Below are 15,080 nucleotides of genomic sequence, written 5' to 3'. Positions count from 1 at the left end.
GTTTTTTTAAATGGTTAAATTAATGTCAATTTATCAGATCACAAATTTAACAGAACTGTTGTCTATTTTTTTTGGTTATTCTTTTCCTGCTCTTTTGTTGCCTGTTTCCTCGGTGTCATTTTTTTTCATTTTTGCAATGGATTTGCAGACTAATTCAGTGGCTGACATGGACTCACTGCATCGTCTTTATTGTGTTTACAAAAATACTAAATATATCTGTAATATAACAGGGTGGCACACTATAGCATAAGTTATGGCACCTGGTAAAAACATGCTGGTTTCACCTTTAAAAGAATTCCCATTTAAGCCTTCCCATTTTAACTTTTTTGTCCCATTTTACCTGTCCTCACTCAAAACCCTTCCCCATGAAAATTAAAGTGATACATCATCCTACAACCATTTTTGCTGTTGTACTCTTGTTTTAGTTACGATACTCTTATTAACAAAAAGAGAAAATCAACCTCACAAGTCCAGTGATTTCTTTCTCTTTGCTTTGCTAGTTTTCAAGCAAAATGATTGTTACATGTGAAGTACGATTTTAGTAACAATGCAATAACATGTTTGGTGATTGGCTGCTGATATTTAAAGAGCCTACGAAAAAAAACCTTTTTATTATGAAAACCTTATTTGTCACATTTTACCTGACTTTGCTGTTGGCTGCAACTACATCAGTCAAAGTTCAAAGCTGTGAAAATGCAAATTTGATCTGCCACTGGAGGCAAATGTTTTATTCGCCTCTCTGCTTGAACTGAATGAAGGTTAACAGGAGGCGAATACTCGCTGGTGTTAATTTTGCTCATGTGTGACCGTACCCTCAAATAACTAAACCTAATTGTCTCAATTTAACTTTTTTAGCCACAAATATTTAACAATACAGACAAAAGTGTGAAAAAAATGAAACTAAACAACTTACTCTTGTTTTGTCATGCATCACATGAACAGTTTCTGCTCTAACAGCTGAGATAAATTTGTGTTGTGTATTGCTTCCTGGTTAATAACCCTGTTTCTAAAAGGCCAAACAGACACGAAGCCATACAAAGCTACACAGAACAGCTGCTACTCTATAGTTACGACACGAGACAAGTCATTCTACACATCTGTTCATGCAGTCTACTGTAGCTAACTACCTAACTACTGCACACAAAAACAGAAGGATATCTGTCCTCAATGCACGATTCCCTGCTAAAGCCTCTGGAGATTTATTATACACGCCAGCAGCTACACATGCACACACACATATACAAGCTAACATGGACTCACAGGAACACAAACAGCAGATCACACACCCTTTCACACCTTGCCTCAGTCACTCATTCATTGTTGAGGAATGAAGAGTCTTAACTGCATACACACCCTTAAATCAACAGGTTTGCCCAGTGTGTGCGGCTGTGCTGGCATGTACATGTACTGTATGTGCGTGTCTCATGCATGTGTCAAATCGAGGTGTGTCTCTTTTTTGTGTGCATGTGTACGTGTGTTTGTGTGCGAGGTTTCCCTATCTGTTGGTAGGCATGGGTGGGGGGAGCTGTAACAACACCAGGGTTCATATCAGGACGACACTAACACACGGGTGAGGCGAGGGAAGACGGGCGGTGGAGGAAAAGCTACAGGCTGCAGAAAACCAGAGGGGGGATAGGGGCTGGGGTGCGGCATCCGGAAGAGTCTGTTTCAGTTGATTTTGGTTCTGTAAAGTCACAAAAAAATATGTTGAACATCTGAAGTCTGGTACAGCGAGGCAAGGGGAGCGAGGGGCCGCCGGAGAGCATGGGAGGGAAGATCCTGAAGAAGACTAATACCCCTGGAAAAGAGAAAGAAGGGAGGGAGAAAAATGTCATATAGAAATATTAACAATTAACGTTTAAAATCACTACTATATGTAGAATTTCAACGAGTTTGTCACGAGTTTTTAAATTTCTATTGACAAGATAAAGCATTTCTTGCCAGATTGTCTTGAAAAATATGCGACTAGCTTAAAGTGGGCATGTCTGTCTTTTTACATTGATATATTTTCATTTATTGATGTAAAAAATTTTCATAAATCATTATTAATAAAAGCCTAAACATTGCAACCTGCATTGCTACGATTACGAAAGCTGCCATAAAATCAGGCACTACAGGTCACAATAATCCCACAATAATCATGGAGAAACGCAATACTAGAATATATTTGAAGAGTCTCAGTTGTTCTTTTTTGAAATACAGCACAAATCTGATCCGAGAAGCCCTTGGTACAGCAAGTACATAGACATACCCCAAAATTAAAGTAACAGAACAATGATTCAGCCTTCTACAGTGTTGTCGTTTTATTTTAATATATTTTTTAAGATTATTTCTTGGGGCTTTTTGCACCAAGTTTCATATAGGCTTTTGCACTACAGTTTGGTTTTATTTGCACTTTATCGCATTTTTAATGTGCAACAATCTCAGAGGCTTTTGAACATTAGCACTCCCGCAAAACAAATATTGTTTATAGTTTCTCTCCACCCCTGAGAAACATTTACGTTATTGTTGCTCTCAGCCAAAAGTGTCACACATGATTTGTTTTGATGAGCTGCTGCTTAGAAATGATCTGCTCTGCTTTAATGCCAGCAGCAGGCTAAACCTGCTTTCTTACCTCTCCTCCTTCCCCACCCTGTTCCATTCCTCCATATTCTCCCTACAGGAGAAAACAAGAACAATGAAATTAGGCACGTTAAAAAAGGTGGAATAGCGATGATGAAAGAATAAGGTGATGGCAGGGCGGAGGGGCCTCGAGCACTAACTGCCATCTAGCTTTCGTTTTCCTTCAGTTTTGATATCACAAAGCAGTTCAGACTAAAAAAAACATGCTGTAGGAATGACTTCGCCCTTATTATCATCATGCTCCAGACTTCCCAGGGGGTTCAGTTAGTTGATTAGAGCTTTACAGCATGTAAAGGGGCTCCAGTTGCACAGGCCTCGTTCACCCTGAGCAGTGCATGACGATATTTTGATGCATGCCATGAATATATTTGCTGTCTTATCTAACGTGCTGGAGATGTGGTTGAGAGCTCATACGTCACTTAATGCTACTCGGGGGAGCTACATGGTTAGAAATGAAGAGTTTTAGTATTATTGTTGCCTAAACCTCACAAATAAGTGAGTGTCTGAGACGTCAGAGGAAAATTCAGAGTCGGAAGCTGCGCAAAAGGACATTGTTTTATGCTGTTATACAGTCCATGGAGGCACTTTTATATGTAAGCAAATAAGAGACATAAATATTTGTATCTTTAGCAGCAACTGGACACGTAATATTGAAATTTAAACGCCGCTGAATTCATAGCAATAAAATAATTTACTTTGAAAAACAATGTATTTTGAATTTATCTGCTGGATTTGAAAATTTAAAAAAAAAGCTACATTTAAAAAAGATAGATAGATATTTTTTTTATGTTCACAAATTCAGGTTTCAGAATTTCAAACACAAAACAAAAAAAAAGTCAGATTAAAAAACATCTGGATGAAAAATTTTGAATTCAGAATAATCAAATGTAGATACATGGTTTTCAAAGAAAAATATTTCAGGGCTATGAATTCAGTTTTTTTTTAACAAATATTGAGTACTGAGTTGCTGTTAAATTAAAATCCATATGTCTCTTATTTGCGGTCAAATTTTAAAAAATACTGCAGGAATTAGTCCATTTCAATTTAGGAAGCAACACAGCAGCTTCTGTTTCTTCTTACCCTGTTGACGCTCACTTAGTCTGTTGTGGGCTGTCAGCTAAAATACACCAAGTTACCAGTTTATTTGGCACACTCGTGCCATTTAATGTAGTGCAGCACAGCAGCCCTGCAGTCAATCATACTGTGAAACATTCTGCAAGAAAAGTCACATTTATTGCAGGTTTACTGGATTCGTTTTGCAGGCGTTAACTAATAAACTGGTAACTTTGTGCATGAAGCATGCAGAGTATCCTCTATGAGGCTGCGGTCAAATAGTAAAAACAATAAAAGTAAAGAGAGAATAAAAAAAAGAACATTTGATGTCCTGTTTCTTTACCATAATACTTTTCCTTGATGGAAAAATAATGAGGTCAGGGAAAGATGTGAAAAAAATTCAAAGAGGCTTAAAGAGAAGACATCCGCATTTACGCTAAACTACATAAACTACATCATCACAGGACGGCGGATGTTATGGACGTGGATGAAACTACAAAACTATGAAGATGGACTACAAACAGTGCATCTTAGATAACTGGCCCATAGTTTTTGTTTTTTAAGGTTAAATCAATTGATGAAAAATTACAGCACTGGGGGCACTGTAGTGTAGTTTAAGTGAGCTCAGCCTTGCTGCAAATTTTTCCCACCTAGAAGGCATTTTCTCCACAGACGTCTGTAAAACTGTTGACATGAAACCTTGACAAGGTCAATTATGACTCTTTCTGTGCCAAACATTTGAGTCATGGTGGTTTTATTTTCATATAACTTAACCGGAGCCAAGAAAAGTGATTAAAAATGAATCACATTGATACGCTACTCAATTTGTAAAATCCAAAAGGCGTGTGGCCCTTTTCTGAAGTATTTTCCGACGCAAATGAATCACTTTTAAGAGACAAACAATGCAGCAGAGAGCCTGAGTTAACAGAGACAGGTGACAACCTTCTTCTTGGTACCTGTTATCTCTGACCGAGGCTTTACGGTTTGTAGAGCCGGCTCTGTCTAACTGCTACTTCTGGGTCATTTCACTCAGTTAGAAACCTTACAAAGCCAAAAAAAAAAAAAAAAAAAAAAAACTATTCGACCGCAGCCCTTGTCTCTACTTCACCCCAGCATGACCTATGACCCCACACTGCTCTGTCCAGTATGCACCTCGTATACAGGCTCCTCCTATCAGGGAAACACAGATGAGACACACAACATAAACAACAAAAGGTGAGAACAACAGCGACACGGAACAACACACAACACACAAGCACTGCCATCGAGTTACAACATAGACTCACAAGACACAAAACTATTACAAGGACATGCATGAAAGACACAAAGGTTAGATGGAAGGTCATCTAACATCTGACAAAAAAACAAAACATTAAGAGCACATGAGGGCCAACAGTGTGGGGAGTCACAAAATAAACGGAAAGAAAAAAAATGCTTAAATAACATTTGAGCTTCGATGGATATGGTATATTTGGAGTCCAGGTTAGAAACAGTACATGGTTACTAATACAGTGGAAAAACAGGTTTGCATCCTCGTGTTCATGTTGGTCGTTTTAGTGCTGAAACAAATAACTAGTGAATAAATGTAAATAACGCTGAGGATCAATTAAGCTTTTGAAATCTGCGCAAATTTGCCTGATTTCTTTCAAAAATATGAAAAGAAGGAAATGAGCTTAGACAGAAAAAATGACCCAAAAAAAAAAACAGGGAAGAGAAAGCTATAATTAAAATTAAAAGAAAAAAAAAGGAAATGACCTGGAAAACATGCTTAAAATGATAATCCTGTAACATAGTTTTAAAAATGCATTATGATAATTATAAATAATAACTATATTATTTATATTATAAAAAGGCTCATTGCGTTTTTCCCATGTTTTTGGGAAACTTGGTTTTTCCTTAGGGGGGCCCCTTTTCATCATTGAATAAAGCGATAGCCCCCGACTAAATGACTTATTTTATGGATTTTTTTAAACATTCAATGCATAACAATAACAGCCCAGAACAAATGATAAACTGTAAAATCAACCCCCAGTTTGTGTAACACAAGAAATTTGAGTAAATTTTCGGCAAAACATTTCCTGCAAGAGATCAGATCAGAGATCATTCCTGATATTATTAGGATTTGTTTCATACAATCTTATGGGTTTTTTTTGTTTGTTTTTAAATTTTAAACAATAATACACAATTCATTTTTGCTAAATTCTGTGTTTTTTTCTCCCTTTAAACATAAAAAAATCTCTATTAGTTTGCTAATATCTATTTATTTATTTAGTCAGATCTTTATTTATTCATTCTTTTTTTCTTACACCCCTTAAAATCAAGAAGGCCTCACAACCCCCTGCGAAACTGGCGATCCAAAGCAGCGATCTCAGGCTAGTAAAGTACTCAATGAATCAAAAGACATCGGAGGATTAACTGATATTGACTGCAGCTCTAGTCTATTTATCAATAATAATTGTAAATAAATGGACAAAGTGCGTTCTAATGAATAGGAGCAGGTAATTTCACTAAAAGAATTGCTCTGGGGCATCATTTTGTTAAAAGGAAGAACAGGAAATTAGATTTCCTTAAACACGCTGCAGGTCTCTGATGTGTTAAATATGGTGAAACAGCTCTATCTAGCGGCTGACCTCAGACCAGCCGTCTATAAAAGACCACTGTATCAGGCAGAGATACACTCGAGTCTGGACCTGCGAGTCTGTCTGATCCTGTTTAAGACATTAATCATAGCTCAGATATTTTCATGGTGCGGCACACTGACATGTTTCTGTGGAAGTCTCCGCTGTAACTCAGTGTTACCGTGGGTACTGACCTGGTTGACCAGCCCGGTCGACGCGGCGACGTTCTCTACCCCCTCCACAGTTGCCTGTGACACTTCGTTGGCCCCGGCAACCGTTGCGTCTCCAACGATGTTGGCCTGGTCCACAGTCCTGCTGGCCACTGAAATGCAGAGTGTGGGACGGTTAGAGAAACTAAAACACACTCAAATTATGATCACTGAAAAACTCAAACACAACACATATATTTGCCTATTTGTGACTAATATTTGTGGTGTCAGTAGCTCCGCTGTGTTTGAGGCTGCTGCTCTTTAACAGAGATGTACTAAGAGAACTGGATACAGCATTTGAGGCGGAGCCATGTTCATTATGTTCAAAGTTGCTCAAGATGCTAAAAAGACTGATCTTCCCAGGTATAAAATCACCCAGATCTTTTCACATCACATGAAGTTTTTCTGAAAACCAACACAGAAGTTAGCCCCTTAAAACATGAAGCAACATCACTTTTATTGTGCTGCTTTCAGACATCTTTAAGTCTTTAAACCTTTGAAACATGAGCAAATGGATTCAATCTTTTAAAAACGTGGAAAAGGAAATGAGCAACTTGACAAGAAATGCTCCGATAATTGCAATAAATCAGTAGATTTAAAAAAAATATTTAAAAAAATAAGCTAGGGGAGACGTCTAGGGAAAAAAGAAAGAAAAAACAGGTTGAAACTATATTTACAGCCAAGTATTATTGCTGTATTTTCAAAATTTATTTAGAGAATTATTCAAATTTTTAAATAGGTCTGTAGGTCTTTTCCCTTTTTACCATTTTTTAAACAAATTTTTAGGTAATTTTCTTGTTTTTCACTATTTTCTTGCTAAATTCTGGGTCATGTCTTCATTGTTTGCTCATTGCCTCCTTCCCATGTTTTTGGAAAGAAATCAGGCCAGTTTACTCAGGTCTAAAGGGGTTAGCATCTCCCTGGTTTCCTTGTCAAAAAGTCTTTGGATTTCTTCATTTTGGATTATAGTAGAAAAAAAAAGCTCTATGGCAAACAAAAAACCCACAATTTTTAGGATTTTTGAAGCCAAAATGGAACTGCCAGAAATAAAAACTCAGCCAAGATTTATATGTGGGTAGTAAATGGGCTGAAAAATGGGCCCTATATGGGATTATCTACGGATTTCATATTGGCTCCATGCATATCGCCCACACGGGTAGATAACCCGTGTGGGCCCTTGATAAGATGCCCACCTATGTGGGCAATTAGCATGACGCAAGTATGGAGCCTGTGGAAAGTCCTGTTTAGGATCCATTTTTCAGCCCATTTACTACCCACATGGGCCCCTCATGCAATGTTGGCGACACTTTAGGTTGTAAACAAATTTCACTACAGCTGCACGATTTAGCTATGGAAATAACTGAATTTATTCAGACATTGGTTTTGTCCCTCTCAAAGTCAGCAAACACCTGTGAGATCAGGAAAATGAGAGAAAACGCTCCCAGATGTTTTTATTTCCCCAGTTAAGGTTTGCATAGAAGTTTATGTGGCTGGAGCACCAAAGGTCACAAACAGGGCAAACAGATGATTAAAAAAAGAAACTAAAATAAAATAAAAAAGTGCTAGAGCTTTTCTTACCTGTGTTTACTGATGACACAACTCCTTCCTTTGTTTTACTGCCTGAGGATCAGAGAGAGATTACAAATAAATTAATACAAATTACAATTCAGCAATGTTTCGTAATTTAATAGAAAATTACCATTCACAATCCCAATGTTTATTAATACCTTTCGTTGAATGGATATGCTGCACATTTTCGTTAGTTTTGTTCATTTACAATTATTTTGATTTATTTTATAGATTTTTTTTATCTTTTAATCAGTGACGGATGATTAGGATATGAGCATGATAAATTCATTTTTTCCTATTCATAAATAAATCAAATGGTAACCCTTACACCTAATACATGTATTTATTCACCTTTTAGTACTAAGAAGATAATTTGTAAAAATGATATTCATGTGACGTGCACAGTTTTCATCCATTGATTGTACTTTTAATTTGAAAAACAAGTTCTATGCATTTATGTACATTTTAGTTGTCACAAAGTCGTGGAAATATCATGGAGTACCACCACATTTATCCTCACTTTCGTAACATTTCTTAGCTGCTGTTACTCCGCAATACTCTGACTCATCTTTCCTGAAGGTGTCGGGTCAGGAGTATCCATCGCTCTTTCAAAAAAATACATTTAAAGGAGCAGCGTGCAGCTGGTTGCAACCTACAATCTTCACCTCTAGATGCCACTAAATCCCCCTAAATCTGCCACGCTGCTCCTTTAAAGACTGAGTATCCTTTCAGCATGACTGATGCCTTTCCCTGATCTTTTTAAAAAGTCAGCCTGCTCCTTTTTTGTCTGAATTTTCGGTTATCTATTTATCACTCTCTCTATATAAAGCTAAGCTGTGTTTTATGAAAATATTGGAAATCATCCTGTGAACAGCAGCACCTCTCTGCTCCCCAGCACTGTGCTCATTATAGCATGATCCCGAGCAGATTAAATTGTGGTTATATAATCTGCCAGAGTGAGGGATGGAAGGAGGGAAATATCTGCTCTAAGAGATGAAAGGAAATAAAGGGAGGAAGGTACAAACTAAGGGAGGAAAGGGAGAATAAATCTACAGAATGACATGATTTCGTGCACACTGACTGCTTCCTCTTTTACACAGATGCTGCCATTAACGGCATCCACCCGTCCTCTCCATGTCTTTCTCTCTCTCCAACTCCTGCTTCTCTCCATCTCTCTGCACGCTCCCTGTGCTACATGTGCCACGTGCCTGAGTACTGAGCAGTACTGCAGTACAGCCCAACAGACACACACACACACACACACACACACACACACACACACACGCACGCACGCACGCACGCACACGCACGCACACGCACACACACACACACACACACACACAACACACACACACACACACACACACGGCAAATGACACAGCTTCTTTCTCCCAGTCAACAGAGGGAGCCACCATAGTGTCACTTTGAATACCTGAATGTGAGCGTGTGTGTCACAGTCATACAGAACACACTGTATCCATGAAGGTGGAAATTTAATTTGGGCAGATGTGGTTCCAGGTGATGCACAGGACACTGCTGAGGATATAACCATAGCAAGAAAGCTGGTTTTTAAAATAATCCTCATACTAAATGACAATCCCTATCCAACGCTTGCCTCAATAAATGAAGATTGCACGGATTATAGTGTGTGTATGCTTTTTCCTATTATATAATGTGCATTAAATAATATTATTAATTAATATTAAATAATGTGCAAATATGGCGCTTCGGTCAGGTTTTCCAGGTGATTTTTTGCTTTAGCAGTCCAAGCGAGATAAAAGCTCAGACATGTCCTGGATTTTAAGAAAGATCCTATCAATGGTGACGTAAAGATGTAATATATGCACTGAGATATTCACATGCGCAAGACAGATAATAAGCTGAGACTGGTGCAAAGACCTCTATAAACTCATGAATAAAAAAAAAAAAAAAAACTATGCCCATAATAATGAAAATGGGATGTACAGGTTATGAACAAGTTATGAACAAAATCAGTGCCGACACTATAAATAGCAGTACTGCAAAAGCACAAATCCCTCTTAGCAATATTTTAATATTAGTGCAGAAAATCTGCAGCTAGGAGATTTTTTCTTTTGTATTATTGATGAGTTCTGGTAAGAAAAATCTTATTTTTGAGACTATTATTCATTCATAAATCAGATTACAGCACTCTCATCCTAATCAACCAGCCCTGATTACCAGTACACAGGAAATAAAATAGCTATAATGTAAATGCATAGATAAAAACAACATTATGCTACATTTCAATATAAAAATGTTAAAATAAAGCATAAAGTAATTAAGCATTTTGCACATGGATGCACACTCGCATGTGCTATGCCTGCATGTGTGTATGCATGTTTATGCTACCCATTGTCACGTCCCATGCTACCCAAAGCATCCTCTGAATTAAATATATTAGTTATTGGTAACTACACTTTTTCATATGAACTTGCATATATGTTCCAATTATCATTACTTATTTTCATATTTTGTTTTGTTTTGCATTTTTAGCTCTCTGTATTTTATTACATTTCTATTTCTTCTATATTGTGATCAGTGACTCTAGAGTCACTATGTCAAATAATTTCTTAAAATTTAAATAAATTATTATTATTATTATTATTATTGTTATTATTATTATTATTATTTATTATTAAATATAACATTCTGGAGTTATTTTGTGGCAGCTTGTTTTCAGTGATTTTTAAAAAAATTTAATCCAAGAGCATGTCCAGCCATAGGTGTAGATTTTGGGAGGACACAGGAGACACTAGTCCTTCAACATTTAATGTGCTTTTGTCCCCAGAATAAAAACCCTTTGAAACCTGCATCGACATTCATCAACATTGAGATTTTGTAGATTTAGAAAAAAAAAAAAATTATATATATATATATACATCATTTTAATTTTTTTTTTAAAGCAAGGGAAAAATTTCCGGGAAACCATATTTATAATTATAATTACATATTTAACATTATTTTTCAGAACCACTATTATTTTAAAGCACTTTTTCCAAGTCATTTCCTTGTTTGTTTTTGTGTTTTTTTTAAATTGTTTTTGTCTTTTTGCCAATTTTAAGGGGAGAAGATTTTGTAACTTTTACAAAATTTCTTGCAAATTTTTGGGTAATTTCTTCTTCGGTTGCTTATTGGCATCTCATCTTCCCATTTTTTTTTTTTTTAAAGAAAGCCAATTTGCTCAGGTTTCAGAGGGTTTAAGTAGCACAGGTCTTAAAAACTAAATTTATGGGGTGAAGCACAGGGGACAACCCTCCTCCAATAATTTACAACTTATGCATTTGTCCCCAACAATAACAAAAAATTTGACAAATTTTGACAAATTCAATTTTTGCCAAAAAAGCACAAATTTAAAGAATTTACCAAAATGCAGGACTTTAAGTGTTTGATGCCAGCCATAGGCGCAGATTTTTGAGGGTTTGGTGCAGGGGACATGTCCCCCTCAATACTTAATGTGCATATGTCCCCCACAATGAAAACAGGAGGGTGGGGCTCAATAGCTACAAAAATAAAAACAAGAAGTAGCAGAAGACTTTTACTTTGACAAATTAAATTTTTGCAGAAAAGGCACAAATTGTCATGTAAAAATTTACCAGAATTAAGTGTTTCAAATCAGCCATAGTCGTATATTTGGGGTGAGGGGACAGCATCAGGGACACGTCTAATTCAAAAGCTACACAATGTGCATTTGTCCTCCACAACAGAAACGCAAAATTAATAACTGATGCAGGACATGCACAAACTGGTGCATAAATTTACCAAAATTAAGTGTTTTATGTTTAATATTTCGTATGTGTGTTGAAACAAAATCTGTGCCCTTGCATCCAGCTGTCTATCCGGGTTTGGCCTGTCTGTAAAAGCAGGCGTTCAGACCTTGTTACTGTGTACCCACACTCATGCTGACGTATGCACTGTGCTGCAGGCAGTTACAGTGGTTTATCGGCGCCATCGACCCTCCTCACTTCAGCGATCACACCCCCCCCCCCCCCTGATCCGCCTGTCCCTTTTTCTTTCCTCCCCATCTCTCCGACACCCCGCCCTCTCCTCCCTACCTGAGCTCGTCACCAACCTGCACTCTCTGGAACATCCAGGTTTCATTTTTCCACCTCCATCATCCCTCCATCCCTACATGTCAACTCGCTTTCTGCCATCTGCTCACACAGGAGCCACGGGACCAGCAGCTCAGAGCTTTTTCTGACATAACACCCCTCCCTCTTCTCTCTCCCCCCTGCATCCCTCCATCCTTCCCCGGGATGGGTTAGTGGTGGTGGAGGGGGGTGTTTCAAGAGCTGAGGGGGAGGAAGGTGGTTAGTCATCAAAGCAGCACACACTGTCGGGCAAATCCTGCTGCTGCAACGCACACACACACGTTCTCGCATCGGGATGGGGTGAGGATGGGGGGGTGGGGGGAATGAGAGCAAATTGCTGCAGTGCTCAAGTGATCCTTGCCCCGTCTCACCTCCCTCCCCACTTTTTCAGCTCGGGACTCGTGTACACATACCATTTTTTCCCCCATCATCGTGATAAAGATTTTTGAAGCTGCAGTGTGACGGTCAGTCTGAAGGGACAGACTGCGGACGATGAAGACTTCCACGCCACTAACTCCTCACCCACCCTCTCCTACTTTTACAATGCCCCTCCCCTCTCACGCGGCCTCAAAGCCTGGCACTCGGGGTAACCTTGAGATGTGACGCATTTGCTGCTTGATTTCGGGACACCATTTAAAGCTACTGAAGCATTTTTTTAAACCTAAATTTGCATCTTTGCTGTGATTTTATGCATTTATCTTAAGATGGACCTCAAAAATGCACAGCAGCCTGTCAAATGTGGGTCAACTTTAGCCTGTAAATTTTTAAAAAAGACAGATAAACGGAGTCTCTGGGGAGCGAGTCCATCACCGAACATCCTGCCCCACAAACCATTTAAAGTGAATAAAACAGCTGATAAAAGCTTGAGGCGGTGCCATCCCAACATCCTGCACAACTCCTCTTTTTTCTCCTCTCTCTTTTATTCTTTTCCCTCCCCCAAAAAAGACAAACCAGTCCTCCATCTACTCTCCATTAACTTTCTCATCCCCCTCTCCATCCCGTCCATCCGTCTCTCTCTCAGACCCCCACCCTCTGCCCTGCACCAGTCCTGCAGCAGTATGTGCTCTCCCCCTCCTTCTCCTCCTCCTCCTCCTCCCTTTCCTCCTGTCGCTTCTCACAAGTGTCCCAGACATGGACACCCACGGGACCCCACCTCAAAAAAAACATGATGCAACCACACACGTCAAATATGAGTACATCTCACCCAAACTTACCCACTTTCTTTCTTTTGTTTTTTTTTTTAAAGCTTTAGACATAAGATGCGCTACGTACCTACATACATCACCCCTTCCTTGGTTTTGGCTGCTGCCTCCTCCATGCCGGCTTTGGTCTTCTCGGCGGCGGCCACCACCCCCTCCTTGGCCATGGAGAACCCCTTCATCAGTACATCCATCTTGGGCGACGAGACGGCTGGGCTCCCCTGCTCCAAACGGGCCTGGCTGGCTGGCTGGCTGGTTTGCTGGTGCTTACAGTGAGCGTGCAGAGGAGATGATGTGAGAGCGTCTGTTTGAGTGTGCGCGCCGGTGGCTCCTCCTCCCTTTTGGTGCTACAACAAGACGGGCTGAGAGGACCGCACAGCAGGGCTACAGCACGCAGACTGAGAGACAGAGGGGGGGAGAAGCAGCTGGTATGCACAAGATGGAGAGAAGGAGGGGGGGGGGGGGGGGGGCGGATGCTGCAGCATTTTCAAGTCATGCTGCAATCCCGCGCCTCAGCCACACCTCCACCCGTCATCCATCTTTCTCCTGGTGATCCTCCGGCTTGCCGTTAGCGTATTTTGATTGGCACATTGCTGTGGACACACCTTTCTAGATGCTGAGCTTGTGAGCGCTGTTACATAACCAGCAGAGCTTCAGTGCAGGATGCAAAGAGGATTGTTTTTTTCCCCCCACATCATATGTCTGGTGAGATTTTGTAGTGTAATCTGGAATCACACAGCTAGTCCCAAAAATATGATTCAGTCTTTTTTTTTTTATCTTTTTTTTTTTTAATCGGATATGGAGTGCTCCTCATGTTGAGTACCCAGCTGTTTATGCACTCTAACTGAATAAAAAGAGAAAAAAGAGCACCTGCTGCAGCCATTCGTATTCTTGTGAGGGGAGAAAATGCTTTGTCATCTCCACCTGAATGAGTCACAACTGCCTCCATTCGCCTCCTCCTCCTCCTTCTCCTTCTCCTCCTCGTTTCTACCAGACATGCCAACTCAGCAGAGCTGCAATCCTGTGGATACTACTGATATGACAACAGCTGTGTTTGTGTCATGTGTTTGTGTATTCTTACATAATTTTTAATCCCGGAGAAGGTAAGTAATTTAAATGTGAGCTAAAAAAACCCAAAACACCGCAACTCTACGTCTCATATTGCATCCTGCCTATTCGATAGGTGATAAAATAAAGGCGAAGGGAGCAAAGTGATATATTTGGAACGATGCAGTTTGCAGAGGGGACGGCTCCTACTTTCAGTCTTGCTGTCCAGAATCACACTGCTCTCTGGTGGCCTCAACATATACAACATCATGACACAGCATTATGACTAGTCCTTTACACGATGGTTCTCGTGTAAAGGACTATTCAAGCATTTACAAGATAACTTCAGGGATTATTTGCAGATTTCTAACCAGCTTTATATCACAGTGCAGGTGGTATGTGTCACTGAACTGCGGTAAACTTCCCTCCTTCTGACCAGAGCCAAGATCTCCTGCTTCTCTTCCGGTAAAATGCTGCCAGCTGACGCAAAAAGTGTAATTCTGCTGAGTTTTGCGTGCTCTCCGACTGTTGCTCAAACTACAAGCTGTACTTTTCGTATTGCAGACACAGAGTATAGACGTGATTTAAGACGCAGTCAGACCAAACTCAAATCCAAAGGTAAAACTGACGGCGCTGATTGAATTTAAACCAATA

The 15,080-nt window shown here is 39.4% G+C and overlaps 1 protein-coding gene across 1 annotated transcript; it reads right to left on the bottom strand.

Moving 5' to 3' along the window:
• Positions 1-409: 409 nt before the first annotated feature.
• sncgb (synuclein, gamma b (breast cancer-specific protein 1)) lies at positions 410-14,629 on the bottom strand. The gene is made up of 5 exons (XM_042508031.1): positions 13,453-14,629; positions 8,081-8,122; positions 6,488-6,615; positions 2,615-2,656; positions 410-1,798 (listed from the first exon to the last, which is right to left on the bottom strand). The coding sequence occupies exons 1-5, from the start codon at positions 13,571-13,573 to the stop codon at positions 1,790-1,792; spliced, it is 342 nt and encodes a 113-aa protein (XP_042363965.1). The 5' UTR covers positions 13,574-14,629; the 3' UTR covers positions 410-1,789.
• Between the last annotated feature and the right edge of the window lie 451 nt (positions 14,630-15,080).

The sequence above is a fragment of the Plectropomus leopardus genome, chromosome 19, assembly GCF_008729295.1.
Source record: "Plectropomus leopardus isolate mb chromosome 19, YSFRI_Pleo_2.0, whole genome shotgun sequence".
NCBI lineage: Eukaryota > Metazoa > Chordata > Actinopteri > Perciformes > Serranidae > Plectropomus > Plectropomus leopardus.
This window is presented reverse-complemented; position numbering and strand designations above follow the sequence as displayed.